The sequence below is a fragment of the Corvus brachyrhynchos genome, unplaced genomic scaffold, assembly GCF_000691975.1.
Source record: "Corvus brachyrhynchos isolate BGI_N302 unplaced genomic scaffold, ASM69197v1 scaffold444, whole genome shotgun sequence".
Classification (NCBI taxonomy): Eukaryota; Metazoa; Chordata; class Aves; order Passeriformes; family Corvidae; genus Corvus; species Corvus brachyrhynchos.
The window spans coordinates 1,043,990-1,063,631 of NW_008237886.1; the positions used below are offsets into that span (position 1 = coordinate 1,043,990).

The 19,642-nt window shown below is 37.2% G+C and overlaps 1 protein-coding gene across 1 annotated transcript in view; it reads left to right on the forward strand.

Annotated features, from left to right (window-relative positions):
* The first annotated feature begins 7,224 nt into the window (after positions 1–7,224).
* The window catches only part of MGAT4D (MGAT4 family member D), a 26,900-nt gene continuing 14,482 nt past the window's right edge, over positions 7,225–19,642 (forward strand). Inside the window, exons 1-6 of the mRNA XM_008632435.2 lie at positions 7,225–8,243; positions 10,755–10,895; positions 12,674–12,807; positions 14,952–14,998; positions 16,500–16,613; positions 17,895–17,970. Of these exons, the coding sequence (XP_008630657.1) occupies positions 8,096–8,243; positions 10,755–10,895; positions 12,674–12,807; positions 14,952–14,998; positions 16,500–16,613; positions 17,895–17,970 (660 nt within the window). The 5' untranslated portion in view covers positions 7,225–8,095. The remainder of the gene's footprint in view (positions 8,244–10,754; positions 10,896–12,673; positions 12,808–14,951; positions 14,999–16,499; positions 16,614–17,894; positions 17,971–19,642) is intronic.

The following is a 19,642-nucleotide window of genomic DNA, read 5'->3' on the forward strand; positions in this document are numbered from 1 at the left end:
ATTTGTTAAATCTCCTCTTACTTTTGTTAACTTCTCTGCTCTGCCCATTGAAATGTTTAGACTGCTCTTGATTTTTGACTACAGTCTATCACACTAAGCAGCAGTAGTCTGAAGTATTACCTCAGGTTTCTGTTTAGTTAATTGTTTCTTGGATAGCAGTGATTTTGGGATAGTAAATAATCTTTGTACAATTAGGACGGGGCACCCGAGCTTAGGACTAGTGGTCTTAAGTACTTCTATAACATAAAAAGTACATAATAGCCCTGTTCAGTTTGTCCGCAGTCTCAGAGCCTTTCAGCCTTTGAATATTTGAAGTTTAAGTCGGATATTGGCTCTCTCCTGATTTCTGTGCAAATAAAAATCAATAGCTTAAGCCAGTGACCTTTCAGTGCCTTACAATAAAGGTAGCTTGAGAGATTTGAGTTGAAATGTATTTGCTGTCAATGACAGCAGTAAGTAATTGGCTCTTTGGTGCTGCTTCTGACTATTATGTGTAGCCTGAGTATTGACTTGGAGTTGTGAGACTAAAATCGAGTACACGTAACTTAAACTGGCATAGCAGGGAAGATGCTCCTCACTCATTCACTTAAAAATAAAAGATCAGAATCTACCACAGTCACTAGATTTCAGTTATTGTGGATAAGACTGTATATATTTTAACTATGGTTAGGAAGATGTTTTTATAGTCACTTTTCCCATTGCTTTATAAATATAAGCAAAGGTTTCATACTAAATATACTGATATTTTTGCAGCCAGGAAAAAAAAAAAAAAAGATAAAAGTAATTGTGAAGACAACTGGTAATGATCAGATCTTCAGCAAAAGCTAATGCTGTGTCTAAAGTTGCGTGGTGATTCCTTCAGCATCTTCTGGAGTGCTTGTGAACACAAGCTGCTGTTAGTGAGCAATCAGCTGGGCTGCTGCAGCAATTCCTGTTCCATGTCCTGCATGGTTTTGCTGTGAAATTTTTGGTACCTCCCCAGGCCCCAAGCCAAACCCGTCTGAAGCAAACAGTTTGTATTTGAGCATAGGAAAGGCTGTTGTTAGGATGATGCAGATGTTTCTACTTGTGAAACTGAGTTACAATTCACATGTTAATTCATCTGACCAAAATTGTTTGCTCTCATAAAGACACTCTTCATATAGATTTGTAGTTCTGAGGAATAGTATACCATTTACAATATATGTAGTGATTTTCTCACACAGTTTTAGCTATTGTTTTCCATGTAAATACTAATCCATTTAAAAAATCACAGGATATAAAAATAATAAAGTAAGTCTAAGGAGGTAGCAATTTTTTCACCCACTTGAAAAACAGAAGGCAAAAACACATTATAAATTTGTTATGAATTTACATAAAGTTTCTTCAGAGGAAACAGTATTCCTGAATAAAAAGAAATTTTGGTGTGTTTGCTGAGTAACAGTGAATTTTTTGTAAGTCACAGCAACGAGGTAAATCAGACCATCTCTTATGTGCTTCTTCATGATGCTCTCAAGAGTTACAAGATTAAATCTCTTTGAATTGATTTGTAACATGTTGCTGCCCTCTTCACCTAAATTTATAGGATACTTTGTCCAAGTAAATTAAAAGTAAGCTTTGCTTGGAAGTTAGGAGAAATTGATGCTGAAAATATGCTGTCACAAGGATCTAGGCATGTTAAAATATACATGTTGAGTCAAACATTGTGAAACCTGAATTTCTTTAGTTATTCCTTTGAGGTGCAATGAACAAGAGAGAAACTGTTCATATGATTACATTCACAGAAGTATATGTAAGGATCACCAATTTTTTTGGTATCTACATTTTTAATTTGTTCCACAAATCAGGGGTGGGTGGGGGAGTTTCATCATTGCAAAGGGTTAAAGAGGTATCTCTGATGAAATATTTTTTTTCCCCGTTGAAGTACAGTAATGTACATGCTAGCCCAGACAGCATGATTACACATTTCTTGTATTTCCAGTCATCTTCTGCCTATGGTGTGATTCTTTGTTTCAGCTGTGCAGCCAAGTGAAGGTCTCCAGGAGATTCTATTGTTTGTGATGGAGTTCTTTGCAGGTTTCCTGTCCAGTCCCAACTGGCATACTCTGGCTCAAAGCTTCAATTCAATAGTGGCAAATTGACAGATTTGATAAGGAAGTCTTGAATTGCACTGCTCTCACTTCAGCCAATACAGCTTATCCCGATTTCTGAACATGCAGAAGCCAATCTTCCTGTCTTCTCTAGGACTGCTAGACTGTGTTTAATCACCATTTTTCCCAGCTGTCCCAGCTGACTGGTAGGCTATGTCTTCCCTTCATGTGTACATTTCCTTCCAGTGACACTGAGAGCAAACAGAGGTTATTGCACATTCAGGTTTTGCCCCAACATGCAGTTGGGATGTGGCTGAAATTCACAGAGTGATAAGGAAAGAGTTTTTCCCAGTCCATCAATAGCTTACTCAGTTTCTTTGTGTAGTTCTGCATTTTGGCATTAAAAAAACAAAACAAAACAAAGCCAACATACAACAGCCTCGAATGGTCCACTTAAAGCTTAGTATTTCCTGATGCAAAATTTTATATCAAAATTCGTATCCAAGACTTAGAAGTGTATCCAAGCTGTGTAGTTTTACTGGCTTCTAAGTGTGTAATTTACTAACTGAAGAGTCTGCTGGTTCTTACTGTTATTTCAGGCAGGAGAGTGCCTAAAGAGTAGAGGAACTTAGTCATATATCTTGTGGTACAAAAAGGAGGCCAGTTATTGTTGGGTTTTGCAGAGAAAGGGATAAGGGAGCATGTCAGACCTCTCTTTGTTTGCTGTACAGTGTCTTGTCATAACCTGTACTTAAGTGTAAACATACGACCTTCATGCTTTCCTAGTGTTGTATATTGAGTCTTGAGGAACAGACTTTTGCCTAGAAATACCCTAGTTAGTGGCTAGGCATTTAATTAAATGTATGTGTAATTTAGTAGTTGTTGCTACCTCAGGAAGAGAAGTAAAATATTTGAAATACCAACCAGAACAAAGCAATAGCCATTGCTTGAAGTGAATGAGTACTACCTTAAAACCGAAGTATATCAATTACGGGCAAACACCATGCAATATCCATTCAATGTCTATATTTTTTCACTTATTTTAATAATATTGCTTTCCTATATGGTGATGCTCTGACTGTTTTAAGATCACTTTTAAATATAAAATGAGGACTGTTTGCCTGAAGAAAATATTATTAGAGTTAAATTGTATTTTCTTTGAAACAAGTTTGCTTATCTATTTTCAGTTAGATACAGTATGTAAATTGTTCAGTAAAAAGTATTCTATGCCAAACCCAAGTCCATGTTCATTAGACAATGGTGTGAGTTTTTAAAATCCAGTTACTAATTTTGATCTGCCTTTAATTCTGTAAGGTGTGTGTTTGTTTTAATACTGGAAGTATTCTGATTCTCTTCCCAGTATGCCCTGTATGGTAATAGAGGAACCCTATCTCCCCTGCCCCAAATTGCTGGCACAGTGTTTTCTTTGATGTCACTGGGTTAATGCAAAGTCCCTCCACTGCCTTGTACCTCCTGATGTAGGCACTGTCAAAGGCGAATAGATGTCTCAAACATTTTGGAAGACACAAATAATACTGTGCTGTAAGACTCTAAACAAAGTAGTTAAAGGTAATGCACATTGTTGAATTTAAGTGTTTGCCTAAGAACTCGCTGTTCTGACCTGAGACAGAGGCATTGTTTGGGGAATTTTTTTCCTTCCTTACTTGGAGAGCACAAAACCTGACCATGCAAAGCATGTAACAAGATTCAAAAAGGTCTCTCAGATCAGTTACGGGGAGATAATAAACTGCCAGGTATTAGTGCAATGCATGCCTCAGTGGTTTAATATGCCTCATTAAGCTGAGCAGTGGTTCCAAGCACAGAGTATGACAAGATCTTTTGCAGTTAGTGTGCTTATATAGTTTTCTTTTAAGGAGGCCATTAATGAAATTTCAGTTTCTAAAAGAAACAGTCTTTAGGTATGATAAACAGTGTAGCTTGTAATCAAGAAATGGGAACAAGATTCACTGCTAGACTTTGAAGTGTTTTCTTCCCTCCTTTCTGCCACTCCAAATTCTCCTCTTATTTTCTTTTCTGTTTGAGTGTTCGGACAAGATAGTGATGAATTATTCCACATCTCTTAGATATTGCCAGAAATCATTAATGAGACTGGAAGCATTTATGATCATAGAGGAAGTATATGTGTGTGGAGCTAAGAGAAATAATCAGTTGGCTTTTAGAATGAGTATTTGCTTTAGAGATTAGTATTGTTTCTAAACTGTTTCAATATGCAGTGCAGAAAGTTATATATATAATGTATCTATTAGGAGATAACACAAGAGTGCATTTAAAACCATTTAAAATGTTGTTATCTTAGAATTATAGTATCCATAGGTATATATGCCAATGTGTAGTTAACAGTCAGAGGAAAGCTACAGTAGAGCCGAAAATTCACTGAAAAAGCTTTGAGTGCTATCACTATGTCTGGGAGGTGGCTGGGTCTTTTTTTGCTCTCATGGCTTGTAGCCAGTGTAGCCCCACTGACTTTTCCTAGAAGGGAAATTCAGCGAACCACTCTTAGCCCAGAAGAGTGATTCATCTGCAGCTCACCAAGGGGAGAAGCAGCCTTTACATAGAATCCCAGAATATGCTTAGTTGGAAGGGACCCACAAGAATCATTGAGTCCAAATCCTGGCCTTGCACAGAGTCACACCATGTGCCCAAGAGTGTTGTTCAAAAGCTTCTTGAACTCTGCCAGGCTTAGTGATGTGACCACTGCCTTGGGGAGCCTGTTCAACCTGCTCAACCACCCTCTGAGTGAAGAACCTTTTCCTGATATCCAACCTAAATCTCCCCTGACACAACTTCAAGCAATTCCCTTGGGTCCTGTCACTGGTCACCACAGGGAAGAGATTAGTGACTGCCCCTCCACTGCTCCTCCACTTCCCCTCACGAGGAAGCTGTAGACCACAATGAGGTCTCTCCTCAGTCTTCTCTTCTCAGGCTGAACAGACCAAGTGACCTCAGCCACTCCTCATATGGCTTTCTCTCCAGACCCCTCCTTTGGACCCTCTCTAATGGCTTTAATGTTGTCTTTATATTGTGGCACCCAAAACTGCCCCCAGCACTGGAGGTGAGGCCGCCCCAGTGCAGAGCAGAGCGGGACAATCCCCTCTCTTGCCCAGCTGTCGATGCTGTGCCTGATGCCCCCAGGACACAGCTGGCCCTCTTGGCTGCCAGGGCACCGCTGACTCACATTCAACTTTCCATCAGCCAGGACCCCCAGGTCCCTTTCCACAGCGCTGCTCTCCAGCCTCTCATTCCCCAGTCTGTCCGTACATCCAGGGTTGCCCCATCCCAGGGTACAGAATCTGGCACTTGCCCTTGCTGAACTTCCTATGGTGATTGCTCAGCTCTGTTTTGTTGGGGTCTCTCTGCAGGGCCTCCTTTACCTTCATTTGCTTTTTGTAGTTTTGCTGTATGTCCTCATCTCGCTCTTTTCTGGTTTTATTCTGACACTCCTCACTGCTGATGGAACCATTGTTAAACAAGGCATTGCCAAGTCAGGCTGCTGCTGGGCACAGAGAATGTTTCATGCTGCACCCAAAGCTCCGTCTCCCTGGCCCTCCTTATCAGAAAGCACGGTATTTGTAAAAATGCCCTGTATCTTTCTAAGCAATCTGTTGCAAGCAGCTGTTTTAGTTCTCTGTGGATCATTAGAAGCTGAAAGAACATTTTACACATACACACACACAAATCCATTTAAACTTAATGACTGTTGAAATATTTAGTGTGTTTAGCTTCATATTGCTTTCTAAACACACATTTTTTGCCAAATGTTTAGTAATAGTTAATGTTGCTTATTTACATGTGCTCTAGCAAAATTTAGAACATTTAATGTTCTATTTCAAACTATATATTTTTATAACAAATTCATTCTTCACTAAGGGTGAGTGAATATTATGTTCCTTGTGTCAAACCCTTGCTTCCTGAGCTATCAAAATCAAGGGATTACTAAGAATCTTGTTCTGCTGACTGAACAGAGGGTTCAATTCTGAAAGACTTAAAAATGTAGTTTCCCTTTTCTGGCCTGAAGAAATAGATAAGGCAGATTACAAATGTCAGCTTCTTTGGGTGCACTCAGTGATAGTTGAGTGTTGACATTTTATTTCCAAGAGGCACCTGTGATATTTTGGTAGGCTCACCTGTAAGTAAGCAAATACAACTGCCATTACTTGGTGCTTGCCAAAATGTCAGCCCAGTGGTGGCATTGGTAATTTTGAGTCACACTGACACTACATAGCTGAGAGGATTGTGAAGAGAGGGACTATGATGTTGTAATTTGTCTGCAATTTCTTTACTAATTCCTTCTAGAAATTGGAATTTTAAAAAAAACCTCACACCCATGACTGTATCTTTAGCTTATACTTCTGAATTTGTCTTGGAATTGCAAGATAAATCTCCACTATGTTTACATGTATTGATGTTCTATCTGGAATCACTTTCTTGCTATGAAAATGGTGTGATGATTATCTGTCAGTCACCTAAATCAGCTTAAACCTTCTGTTTTCATTTTATTCGTATCCATTCTGAAGGAAAAAATCCTAAAGATTGGATTATGGCATTGGAAACACAGCTACAAAAGAAAAGCATAAACAAAAAAGTGTATTCCTACATGGTAGCTGATGAAAAGGATCTTCCTTAGGTATACCAAAAATTTAGCTTGTTTGGTGTTCTAGCTCTGTAGCCTGATGCCTTGTGACAGATTTTTAAAATTTGAAATCTATTTTAATCTATTTTATCTATTTTATATTGTTTAAAGATAGACTCTTCATCTGTTTTGACCTTCCATTTGTTTTTGTTTTCTTTTAATTTTATTCTCCAGTTTTTTTAGGGAAGCCTATTTCAATCAAGTAGAAATGTCTTGTTGCATGCAGCTGAAATAACACAGATTTCCCCTTCCTTCAGCAATGCTAAATTTATGTTCATAGCTACATAGTATAAAATGCTCATAGATACTAACACCTTTCTTGCGAGTCAAAACATTTTTAAGAGTGTCAAAAAATTTTAGGAAGCATTCATTTTATGGGCATTTTACTAAATATACTTTAAAATTTTAATGAGGTAAATAATGATAATACAGACCACATGTTTCCTTCTTTTTTCTAGCCACCTTCTTCCTAGATGTTTTAAACTTCAGTCTTCCAATCACACAGTTCGCAATTAAATTAAGGACTTGTGTTTAATGCAAATAAAACCCCCTGCTTATCCAAAATGCAAATTAATTCCAGTTTGAAGCACCTCTGCAAATCCTCACAAATTTGTGTTACCTCTGAATTTTGCTTCTAGTGTCTTTAACAGGTTAGAATCCCTGGGAATTCATTTTTCCAGAGGGACAATGGTGGGTCCTAGAAAATGAGAGCTGCCACAGATAAGACTCAGCACAGTCTACAAATAGAATGGAAGAAGTCTCTAAGTAACAGCATTTAACTAAAAAAAAAACCAACCCAAACCCAACCAACTAAACCACAGCAAGACCAAAATGAAGCAGAAGTCCCCTTCTACTTTCTTTACTCTCTGTTGTGAAGGGTTGATGTTGCTGAAGTATTGCTTTACATTAACCATCTTTAGTAATAGTTCTTAACATACTCCAGACACTTTGTAACTCATAGATGAAGACTGGATGCTTTTAACATCTCTGTTTTATTCTTAATAGTGTTTGATACACAAGACAAGCCATTACATAATTATACTTTTCAGTGTGAAAAGGGTCATCAACATTTGTTATTTGGTGAAAAATGTAGCACCTTCCCCTGCAACTCACAGTCTTTCACTGACTTTTTCCTTATTATGAATTTCGTATTCTTGGTTTTGTCCTCAATTTACCTTTACCCAGCTGTGCTCTCTAAACTCAACCTTTTTAATACTCTTCCAGACTTTTTCTTCTCCTAAATAAACTTTATTATTTTTTATGTGCTTTGGTGATGTCATTTTCTGGACAATCTCCTATTCTTTAACTTCATTCCATCATACAAATCACCTTTTAGAAAAGAAATTATGTTCTTATTGCAGGAAATGACTTAGATATGTACCAACACCAGTTGCTGGAACTTCAGCAGAGACTATTGTATGCTGAAGAGGAAAATAAAAAAAGATCACACGAACTGAACAGTGCCCTAGATGAAATTAAACATATAATTGCAAGAAGAATGAACATGACAAAAAACCACACAGGTTTGTAGGGGTAATCTCTGCTTTTTTTTTTTGCTTTTTTTTTTTTAAGGATGGCAATATGTGAAGTTTAGTGACCTGGCTTCTTCCCATTGTTTAACTGAACTTACTAGTTACCTTGCCTTACAGGCTGTTGTACATCTCTGTCTATCTGCACACTGTAGTTACATGCCATAGATTGACAGGTTGATTTTGTCACCTAAGATAAATTATGTGGTTGTGCTGGATCTGCCTTCCTTCCTGGTGAGATTGGCAGAGCTACTTCCCTGGGGAGAGAAGGAAAACTAGAAGTGGCATCTCTGTGCTGGAGGCATTTCACAGTATACCCCAACTTCAGAAAGAATCTGGGTGCGACTGAAAACTACCATTTAACAATACTTATTTTCATTCAGCACAGCAGGCTGATAATCAGATTAAAATAGGGAATTAACCAGGACTATTACAGGGGAAGAAGGAACAAGGTGCATTTCTTCTTTGTATAGTCAGAATTGTTTCTTCTCCTGTTCTTTCCTGTCAGTTTTTGTCTGTTTATCCAATATTAATTCACTGGGACTGTTCAGACGTGTATAAACAAAGGGCTGAGCATTGGCAGGGTGGTGGCCTTAGGAGCTTTAGAATAGAGTCATGTTGTCAGCCCCCAGTAGCCCCACATGCCGTGGGCAAAGAGTTACTGCCTAATGCACAAAACAGCAGTAAAGGAGACTGCAAGTTTCCTTTGCCCCTCCTTTTGATTCTTACTGGAGCCAGCTAAATTTCAGAGAGTATTAAACCTGTCAGTTCACAGGATTTAAGGCAGAAATTTTTTTAAATCATTGAATAATTTTCCTTTTATTTTTCCTTACCCTTCTGCTTCCCATTCCAGCCATGTTTCATTATGCAACCAGAATTAAAAAGTTTATTGTAGTCAATGGAACTAAACTCCCTTGCCAATACTTGATAGGTACTACTTCCAAATAAAGAAGGAAAGTCCTTGCAAAGTTGTGAAGGTGGTTAAAAAAAAACGTTTCTATGCAGCAAAATTCCAGTATATGTAATGGCTTAACAGTATGGAAAGACTTGTGGGTCTCTTTCATACACAAATGTCTGGGCATATATATACATGTGAAAAACGAGGTTCATTCTCCTCTGAGAATTTAAAAGTTTAATAAAAAGACAATAAGAGACACATAAAGCAAAGAGGTAATGGCCGGGTGCCTTGGTGCTCTGCCAAGAGCACACCTGATGCCCAGGGATAGTCCTTTTTTTATACCATTTTTACTGTCTGTTCTTTATGCATATTCAAACTTTTCCAGAACTGTTCTGCATGGCCACTCCTTGGTTCCGCCTTTTTAGAGCATGTGCATTTTTCTGCCTTGCGGTTTTATTTCTTTTGATTCTTAGGCCTGGGCTCGCTAGGTGAGAGTTGATAGTAGAGTGGGCCTCTTAACTTCCCCAGACAGTAAGGGTTGATAGCAGCTTTGGGCCTCTTTGCCCCCCGGGCAGAGTGTTGATAGCCACTTTGGCCTCATCCTCTGTTCGCTTGGAGGTTATCTTACCCGCTCACACTTGCTAAATTCTTGCTAAAAAGAAAGAAAACTACATCCACACAGCATTTCTAACATTATATAATATTCACCTTAATACTTGCGAGAAGCCAATATTACGATATGCGTTTATAACATCCATGTATGCTTGTTTGGGGGTTTTTAAAACTGTTTTCTGTAAGGTAGGGAATCTCTTTTTGGTCCTAATTTTCAGTGAGAGTATCTTTTGAAAGATTAAAAACTTAAAATACTGCCCATTCAGTAAGCGTCTGCCTTCCTTGATCTGAGCTGAGTGAATAAAGCTGATGATGGTTTTTGTGATACTTGTATGTAACTTTGAAGGGTGGTAAATTTTGGGAGTTACCTTAGATGCATTTCTTGGAAAAAGTAACTTTCCATCCCAATCAGTAAACATTCTGTTGTTTTCATCTTTATTTTAAAGTAGTAAAGAAAACAAAATCCCTACTTTTCTCTTAACTGCTATAGCCTTTTGTTTCTTGAACAGTTTTTAAAGGCCTGTATATGGTCGTTCTTTTTACCATAGGACTTTTTATAAACGGAGAACTTTTGCTCAAGCTGTGAAAACCACCATGTGTTACTTTTTGGGGAAAGCATTTAAGTTTATTAAGTAGTTAAGAAGGTTATTAATCAGAATCTGTGCTTCTTTTCATTTAAAAATTGTTTGCCAACTATGTAAAAAGCCCCCCAAACTGAACAGTTTTTTACTGCTGCCTTTAAAATAACTTCTTACTGTGTTTTAAGATGACTCAATCCTGCAAGTGTGTAGACACAGGGAAATACAGATGGTGCTCCCAGGATGTTCAAGCTTATAATGTAATATATATAACGTATAATCACTTCTGAGGAATAGTTCTGATTGAATTGTGTGTGGTAACCTGCCAGTGTTCAGTTGAGCAAAACAGGTGAAGCAATAGGCTGCTCTGCTGGCTTTTTACTTCATGTGTACCTCTGCGTTTGTTGTGTCTTTAAGGTGATATGAAGTGGAAAGAATTAAACTTCCCCAGCAAACTCCCCGTGCATCTTACAAATGTGTACTACTATCTCCCTCACCTTCGAGAATATGAAGATGCAATTTTCCCAAATGTTATTTTTGGGCAACAGAGAACTGGAGGTAGGAAATAAAGTTTGGCTTCGATTTTCTATATGTTTTTATTTTATATTAATTTCTAGCAATGAAGCATACTCAAAAGTTTGGAATGTATTTTCTCCCTTAACTTCCTAATGTTGTCAAGCTGAATGAATTTTAATAGCAATAGCAAAAGTACTTTAAAAATGCCCACCCCTATTTCAAGTCTTTATCTCAAAGTATTCTGAAAACCTTTTGAAATATCAACAAAAAATAATCTTAATTGAAAAACAAGACTATTTTTTGTTTTAATCATATATTCATATGGCTAAGATGCAGTAGCTGACATTTTTTTCCACACAAAATTATTATGGATGAGGAAGCCAAGGCGAATTTACAATGCATTCAGTTTGCCAATGTGAGAAGCAAAGGGAAAGGTGATGTGATAATTTAAAGGATATTAATATATCTTCAATATAGCTTTTTCATCCACATGAGAAATCAGCTGACACCTGTAGAAATCATAATGAATTCCAGTGAACTATAATACAAATTTTAAATGCATTGTTCTAACTGTCATGTGCCAGGTAAAAGAAACATGCAAAAATAGTAAGCAAAGAAGAAACTAGTCAACCATTCTGCTGAGTTTTGTATTTTGTTGAAATTTTTACTTTTCTTTAGGATGATTTTGTATGAAGAAACTTTGGCAGTGATTTTTGATTTAACTAAAAAAAACCCCAAGCCCTGGACCATGCTTATGACAATGGATAACTTTCTACAGACTTCTCATTAATAGGTGTAGTTGTAGCAATGTGATCTAGTGTTGTAGTTCTCACTGCAGTGCCCCATAGATTCAGTGTCACTAATGAAAAAATACTCTATGTTTAATCTTCTTTTATTTGTACAGGAAAATCACAATAGCAAGACTGCAGTTTAATAAGTACAGGATGGCCTTCAGTATATAAAATGAAACAAACCCCAGTGGTTTAGCAGGATATGTGCTGGGAGGGAACATTGGCACTTTGGTGGTTTTGAGCTGACACCGGCATGGAAGTTAAAAGTGAGAAGCAAGTCACTAACTGCACCTACTGTTTTATTTCAAACTGTTGCTTCCTCACCAGCCTTCTGAGATTTTGGAGAATGGAAATCATCTGCAAGGACTAAGATTCCACAGGTTTACTGAGCTATGTTTGGCCACTGATTTAAGTAATGCCCATACTAATGAAAAAAGAGACATGCTGCTTATGGTCTAATGATATAATACAGCACAGTGGAGTCATTTGCTACTAGTGAAGTCTTTGCCAGGGACAATTTCAGTTCCTTTATTTTTAATAACAACAACATCTTAGTTCTTTTCTTCTTATTGATGCTATGAAAATCATTGATGCATATCAATTAAACTGCTCAGAAGGATTTTTGAATTGGATTTCTTTCTGAGATACACAGCATTCACTTCCTGTGAGAACCTGCTCACTAGAGCAGTGTTGGTTTAACCCTTCCTACATAGATCTCCAAAGCAAGAGCAAGCACTTATTTTGCAATACTCACTTCTGAATCTCAGCAGCAAACACCTACGTGTTTGCCAGAGGTAGTGGCATCTCTAAGTTCTCAAATCTAGACCTGGTGTTTATAACACAGACACAGGTGTCTCTAAACTAAACATAGCTGGAGGTATCTCTCCTTCCAGGTAGTAGAGCAAATGCTGTCACAGTGCTAAGGAAATATTAACTGTTGCCAAGTTTCATGGTCACATCAAATCAAAATTAAAATGTAATTTCAATTTCCCTTAAAATTACGTGGCTTGTGGCATTCTCTCTTTGCAGTCTCCCTGGTGATGGGTATTCCTACAGTGAAAAGGGAAAAACAAAATTACCTGATTGATACATTGCATTCCCTACTGTACAAACTTTCTGAAGAGCAAAAGAAGGACTGCATAATAATCATCTTTATAGCAGAGGTAAGTTTGCGTGGAAAGGTGCAGAATGCTGTTAGACAAAATGGAGATTTATGTCTAAGTGTAATATTGCAGGAGAGGCTGCAAAATACTGTTAACTTGGCCTTTGGGAGGGATTTCTTCAGGGCTAGAGGAGATGGTGAGCAGTTAGTGCCTCAATGTTCGTTTGTGGAAAAAAAACCTGTAATGCAGAAGATTGAGGGTAAAAAGTCATATTACATTTACCAACACAGTCATTGGGTCAGATTTTCCAACAAAACCATATGAACTCATTATTTATCTCTGAATGTAAGGTCTTCCGCTTCCAGAATGAAATGTAAGTTCTCCACAGAAAAGTGCTATAGAACCTGAAGAACATAAACTTAGTCTAACAAATTTTCAATTTATTTATCTGCTGGTTTGATAACATATATCTTGCAAAGCATCTTGACATATTGGAGCCTTCTGCATGTGTTTTGGCATTTCCCATGCAAAAGAAAACTGTTCAGAGCCTTGAACATGTTTGGGAAAGTAAACAATGCTCAACGTAAGATATTAGGGATAAATACATTTTTTTTTCTCACTCAAAAATATCTTGATTACATCAGAAAAAAAGCTACAGAAGGGATTTAGCTAGTAAAGCTTCTAGAAGGTAAAAAGACTGTGCAATTATTCAGACTTTATATTTATTCTTCATGTTTCTTTTTCCTTTCATAGACAACGTTAAATTTATACATGTATTCATTAACAGTTACAGTTTGCTTTTTTTATGGTTTAGTCATCACTTTTGCAGGTGTAAAAGTGTCAAACAGAGTATAGTTCACTTTAATAAGTTTGGCCATGGCTTCCACTTTTCTGTTTGGATCACAATGATGAGTACAGAGGACCAGTTGTATTGGCTGTAGTTCCTCTTCAGCATAGTTTTTAGGAGCTGAACTTACTTTGCAGTTGGTATTTCCCAATGAAGAGCCCTGGCAGTGATGAGCTTTGCCTGGCTGCCATTCAGGTAAACTTCTTATTACAGGGCTTCAGAGAATTCTGTGAGTTTTTAAGGGTTAACTTGTGAATAGTTTCCCACTGTGGAGAATCCTAGTGTGACACTTTGAACAAACAGGAGCTGCGGTTGTAGTAATAGTCCATATCAGCCAATTAAGGATTAAACTGCCATTCTAAGAATTACTCTCCCTTTTTACCCAACCCAAAAGTCATGTTCTCACAGCTTCCATTTTTTCAGCCATGCAGTAAATTGGAGCAGATAACCATGCTGCTATGAGAGGTGATAAGAACATTTTTTTATGAGAGGAGGACAGGTGTGTTCACTGGTCATGAATCCACACTTTCCTTTTTCTCACAAAGTTTTAAAAGAACAAGGTAAATGTTTACATCATGGGTTAAGCTTGAGTAACTTATTGACTGAGAGTGAGTTTTAAGTTCTGTGTATTATTTTTCTTAGCACAGTTCTTCACTTTTTTTTTTTTTACTTACTGCAAATTAAATATATAATCGGTAACAATTATTTGTTTAGTTAAAGAAAAAATCTGAACTCCTAAGACAGTTATTGTGTTGCTTTAGAAATCACATCCATAAAACTTTGTACTCTTAATGTAGTTAACAGATGTTTTGCACACTAAAACTGTTACTTTTTTTGAAACAGCAGTAATGAATGTACTCAAAATTTCCAAACAAAGAGTTGTAAGTTTGTTATATTAGGAAGAAATGAAATAAAAATTTTAAGTATTACTGGCTTTAGAATATTTTGCTTAGGTGATTTTTTTCTCATCAGCCCTAGGCCTCTTTTGTGATTTTTGGATGATTAACCTGAAACAGCTCTTTTTACTGACAGTTACGTGGCTGTGCTTTACTGGCATAGCTGAACAGATTTTTAGCCAGAAAATAGCCTGGCCTTCTGCAAAAGCAGTGAATAACGAAGTGCAGAATTGGCAGCTGGAGATAGTTGGAAGCAAAAGTGAACTGCATTGACAGTTTCATTGGCTTGAAAAGTCCATACTGTTCTTTAGTAGAAATGCTGCTGTAACATACCACGTTTGTTTGGAAGGAAAAAAATTAGAGAATAACAATTAAGTATTTGTGTATAAATATTCCCTACAAAGTGTTGTTTAATACAAGAATGGGTGACTTTTAATGAAACCCTCCCTTCTTTTCTTTAGGTGGATGTAGAGTATGTTAAGAGGGTTTCAGAAAGTGTTAAAACCAGGTAAGTCCCTCAGAGTGTAACACTCAACCACCAGTGTGAACACATTTTGAGCTTTTATGGAAAGAATCAGAACATTTCAACACTGAAATGGAACTGCTCAGTAATGAGGCAAAGGTGCACTCTCAGTATGTGTGCCATAACACACCGTGAAATTCAGAACAGAAGGATGTATATCAATTTATTTTTCGTTTCTTATTTGATAAATGTGCTTTAACTAACCAGTCAAGATCTCAGCTTAAATCTCTGATAAATATTTACTTCTGCCTAAGCTTTTTCCCCACAAAATTAATGATGTAATTCATGCACCTGAGACTACATGTATTAGGTCCCCACTGACTATACAGCCCTGCAGTTCTGCTTGCTCTTATTTTTCTTGAACAAGATCCCTGGGGGAGTTGATCTTTTCCTCCTCATTTGAGGGTTTCTGCACATCCTCCTTCACTCAAGGGTTTCCCCCTGTATTTTGTGTGTGGGTTTCCCCCAGAAGACTCCTCACACTGAGGCTGTTAGCTAAGTAATATTCATCATTTCCTGCCTCCAGAAGGTTTAGCTCAGCTGGGAGTACTGTGGCAAGGACAAGGGGAAGAGGCAGTCCTTGGCACTGCCAAGGTACAATCCCTACAGCAATTTAAGCACTCAGATAATTTTTTTTATTTCTTTTTGGCTTTTGCAAAAGTTCTGCAGAGTATTTGCTTTGTCAGGGTTACACAGTAAGATTGATTTTTTTTTTTTCCATAATGCTGGTACTCTGATGTGTTTAACTTTTAGTGTTACCTATTTTTACTAATCATAGGAAATGGGAAACTCAGTTTTGAAAGCTCTACCTGTTTTGTGTTGGGGTTTTAAAATTTTTGTTTGTCTGTTTGTTTGTCTTTGTTGAGGTTTTTGTTTGGTTGGTTGGTGGTTTTTTGTTTGGTTTTTTTAGCTGGTTGTTTTGTGGGTTTTTTGGAGGAAGGGGGAGATTTGACTTCAAGGTTTAGCTCCCAAAGTAGGTTACACATTTTTTCAATGTCTCTTTAAATGGAAAATTTAATCCTTGGAGCAGACACTAGATCTAGACTCCCCATTTTAAACTCCTGCTCTGTGACAGCACAATTTTGCTTAGAAAGTAGAATTAGAGTTGGAGCAAGGGTAGGGAAACTGGGAGCTTTCATGCAAGGGGGAACAGTTGTGTGTTGTTCTAGGTAGTAGATTTGGTTGTGAATTACTGCTGCATTTTGGCAACTATCAGGAGTGTTAGTAAGCATCTACAGATGCAGGAGGGGCAGGATTTCTGACACACTTCTCTCCAGTGTTTTCTGAGACTTGGATGAGTTCTTGACCTGTCTGTTCTAATGGTTGTTAAAGACTCCTTCTTGGTTCCAAATTTGCCGTCAGTTTCTTTGCTAGAGTTGTGAATTCCACTTCTGGAGAAGCAGACTTAACTTCGGGGAGCTGCTGTCTGTGGTTGCCCTTAAAAGTCTTTTTGAGGGATAGGGTCTCACTAAGATTCTCTTCTCAGCTTCCCCAGAGAAGTCCAGTCTGGAGCCCTAGAGGTTATTTCTCCTCCTGCTTCTTATTACCCAGATCTTTCCAACCTGAAGAAAACACTTGGAGATTCTGAGGACAGAGTAAGGTAAGATGGCTATATAAAACCTAAGAACTTTTACTAAGAGTGTAAAATAGAAAATTCAGAAAAAGTCAGCATTATTTGAGCTGATAATGTTTTTGCATTTCAGAGCTAAAGGACCTCCATTGTATTTGTAAAAAAAATTTACAAGGGGATCTTGAGAAAAGCTATGCTGCACATCAGCTTCAGGATAAGAGCCAAGGCATCTCCTTTGGGTCTTGACTTTAGGCATCCAACAGGTTTTAAACCACATGGATAATGCCAACAGGCAATAAGCTATTTCATCTGGTCATAAAGGAAAAAATAGAAAAATCTTTAATGTAACTCATAAGGGAGAGGCTTTGTGAACACACAGAGGAAACCCCATGTGGCCCTCTAGCTAACTACTGACAGCTACTGTGGGTTTAATTAATGACCTAACTTTTGGTGATCATCGACTTTTTATCTACTGTTAATATATCCTAAATGGTGATTTCATTCACTCATGTGCCCCAAATTCACTAAGACAGGGATTATAAGCTAAAAACCAATTATTTATTGGAGGAAAGTAATTTTCTTTCAACCAACAATAACTAATTTATCAGAAGCCACTGCAACAATGCAGCAAGAGAGCTGCCGTACTGAGAGTTTAGGCTGGAGGAAATCAGCTAGTATATTTATAAATATGTGTGTATGTATATTGGCTTTATAGATAAACCTTATGTGTTTATACCATAGACCATAAACAAGTTTACATACTTATAATTTGGATCAGTTACACTTTTATGTTAATTAAATACTGATAAATTACTCTCTAGTCTTTCAGTGTTGATTATCAAACATCAACTTCATCATCTGGTAAAATGAGAGACTGTCCAAAATATGTGTTTATATTTAAACCCGAAAATTAAGTTTATCAACCTGGTTTTGTGCTGTACAGATGTAAAACCACTTACTTTTTCATCTTTAAATAATCCATGTGTGTTTACCTCTACTCTTCATAAAATGAGTAGAATCTTTTAAGTCATTTGACATGAACAACTTGTTAGACATTTTGTTTCAAGCTCCACTGACAGATGAAAATTTTTTGTTTATTTAATGTTAACTTTTATAGGAAAATCAAATTATTTACAAATGTTTACACTGATTGTAGAGGAATGCTTTTGCACTTAACAATGGGTTAGAATACTCAACCTTACAATTTTATTGTAGAGACAAAAAATGCAGAGCATTAGAAGTTCTCTTATTATAGAAATAACCATTGCAACCCCCTCAAAAAGCTTATCAGAATTTGCTGCTTATGTTTAGGTGGAGAACTAAACAGAATTTGGATTATAGCTTTTTAATGCTATATGCTCAACCTAAGGGAACATTTTATTTACAGGTATGTCCATATTATCATTAAGTAGCAGCAATACCTCTGTACTGATAATTAGCTGTGGCAATTTTAATTTGTTTCAAAGGCCTTGATAAAACCAGCAGTCTTTGTCATCTTCAGTGTATTTTGCCCGTGCTCTTTACAAGCATCCACATATTTCTGTATTTATATATATCTTGCAGCCAGGTACTCTTTGATTAAAACCATCTCTACCTTCCTATTTGTGAGGTTGAATAGCAAGGCAATTGAAGCATGAAGCCCTTATTTGATTAGGTTAAGAAAGTCAGGGTTTAATATCTTTTTACTTACCGCAGCCAGGAAAAACAGTGGTGATAGGTCCATGTTATAGCCCAGATGATAATGAACTGAAATCTTTCAGACAGGGAAACACAAGTAGAGTGATACTTGAGATAATGTTAACTACAAGTTGGTACAGATCCTTAATTCTCCAGAAGATTTTGAGAAGAAGATCCCCATGTGTTTAAGCTTAGCTTTAACTATCATTCTAGATTTGTGCTAATTTTCACTCCATCAAGGTCATAATCACCACCAGAGATTCCAAAATTTTAAGACCTGTTCAATCATGAAACCGGTCTATAAAATTTCACATAGCTCATTAACGTGAACAGTTTTTTAAAAAGCTCAGAAAAGCATTTTTGCCTCAGAGTCTGTATTCCATAAGGACATCACAGGATTCCTGGAAGCAGAAGACTGCAGGACCTGGCATCTCCTACAGTTTCTCTCAGGATTCAACACAAACACATTTGAGCTGGGCTACTTAAGAGTCCCCATCCTCTGTTCTCAAATGTGGCATAGGTGCTCTGGAGGCAGGTGGACAAACAAAACTGCTGTCTTTTGAACAGTTATGGTTTAATGGAAAATGAAGTATTTTCCTGTGGCTTTTGTATATTTTTAAGAACATTATCCAAGTTTACTGAGTGCACTAGAGCATTAAGGCATAGGAAACCCAGTGAAGTGAAACGTTAAGATGCTGCCAGACACTTGATGTCCCTTCCTGTTACAAAGTTCTCCAAGCATTCATATTTGCACCACAATGACTTACTTACATATTTGTATTTCTAAAGGAATTTGAGAACATGTGTTTTCTTATCTTGATATATAATGAGACATTATATAAGGACTGAACTGTGTTATTAAGAGCAAAGCCTGGATTGTGGTGGTCTGGTGCGATTTATGTCTGTTTTCAGACTTTTCTCAAAAAGAAACTATACTTTCCTCATACCATTCCTCATACTGTTCCTACTATATCCTATTCTTCGTTTGTATGTCCAGCCTGCATCTGCTCCTGTAGCACAGATTCTGGTCTGCCCAAAAACTACTCTGTAGAGTGCAGGTGAAAAGAACGAACACTTGCTGCCATAAACTTAGTTATGTCCTTCCTCTATTTAGAATTCTTGTATTAAAGGAAAGAAAATAACTTAAAACTACTTTTCCTTAGCCTGGTACAAAGATTTACTACAGTAATCTTAAGCAAAACTTGAGCTAGCTTAGATTTTATTAAGTTTAGTCAGGAATAGTATTGATTGGGTGGCTGATACTAACTCTCAAACCTTGAAAGAAGATAAGAATACATAATTAGTCTTGATGTCTACAGAATAGTTGATGTTATGAGTCACACAATATCTTTGCTGAGTAAACACTTGTTCTAGGATACTGC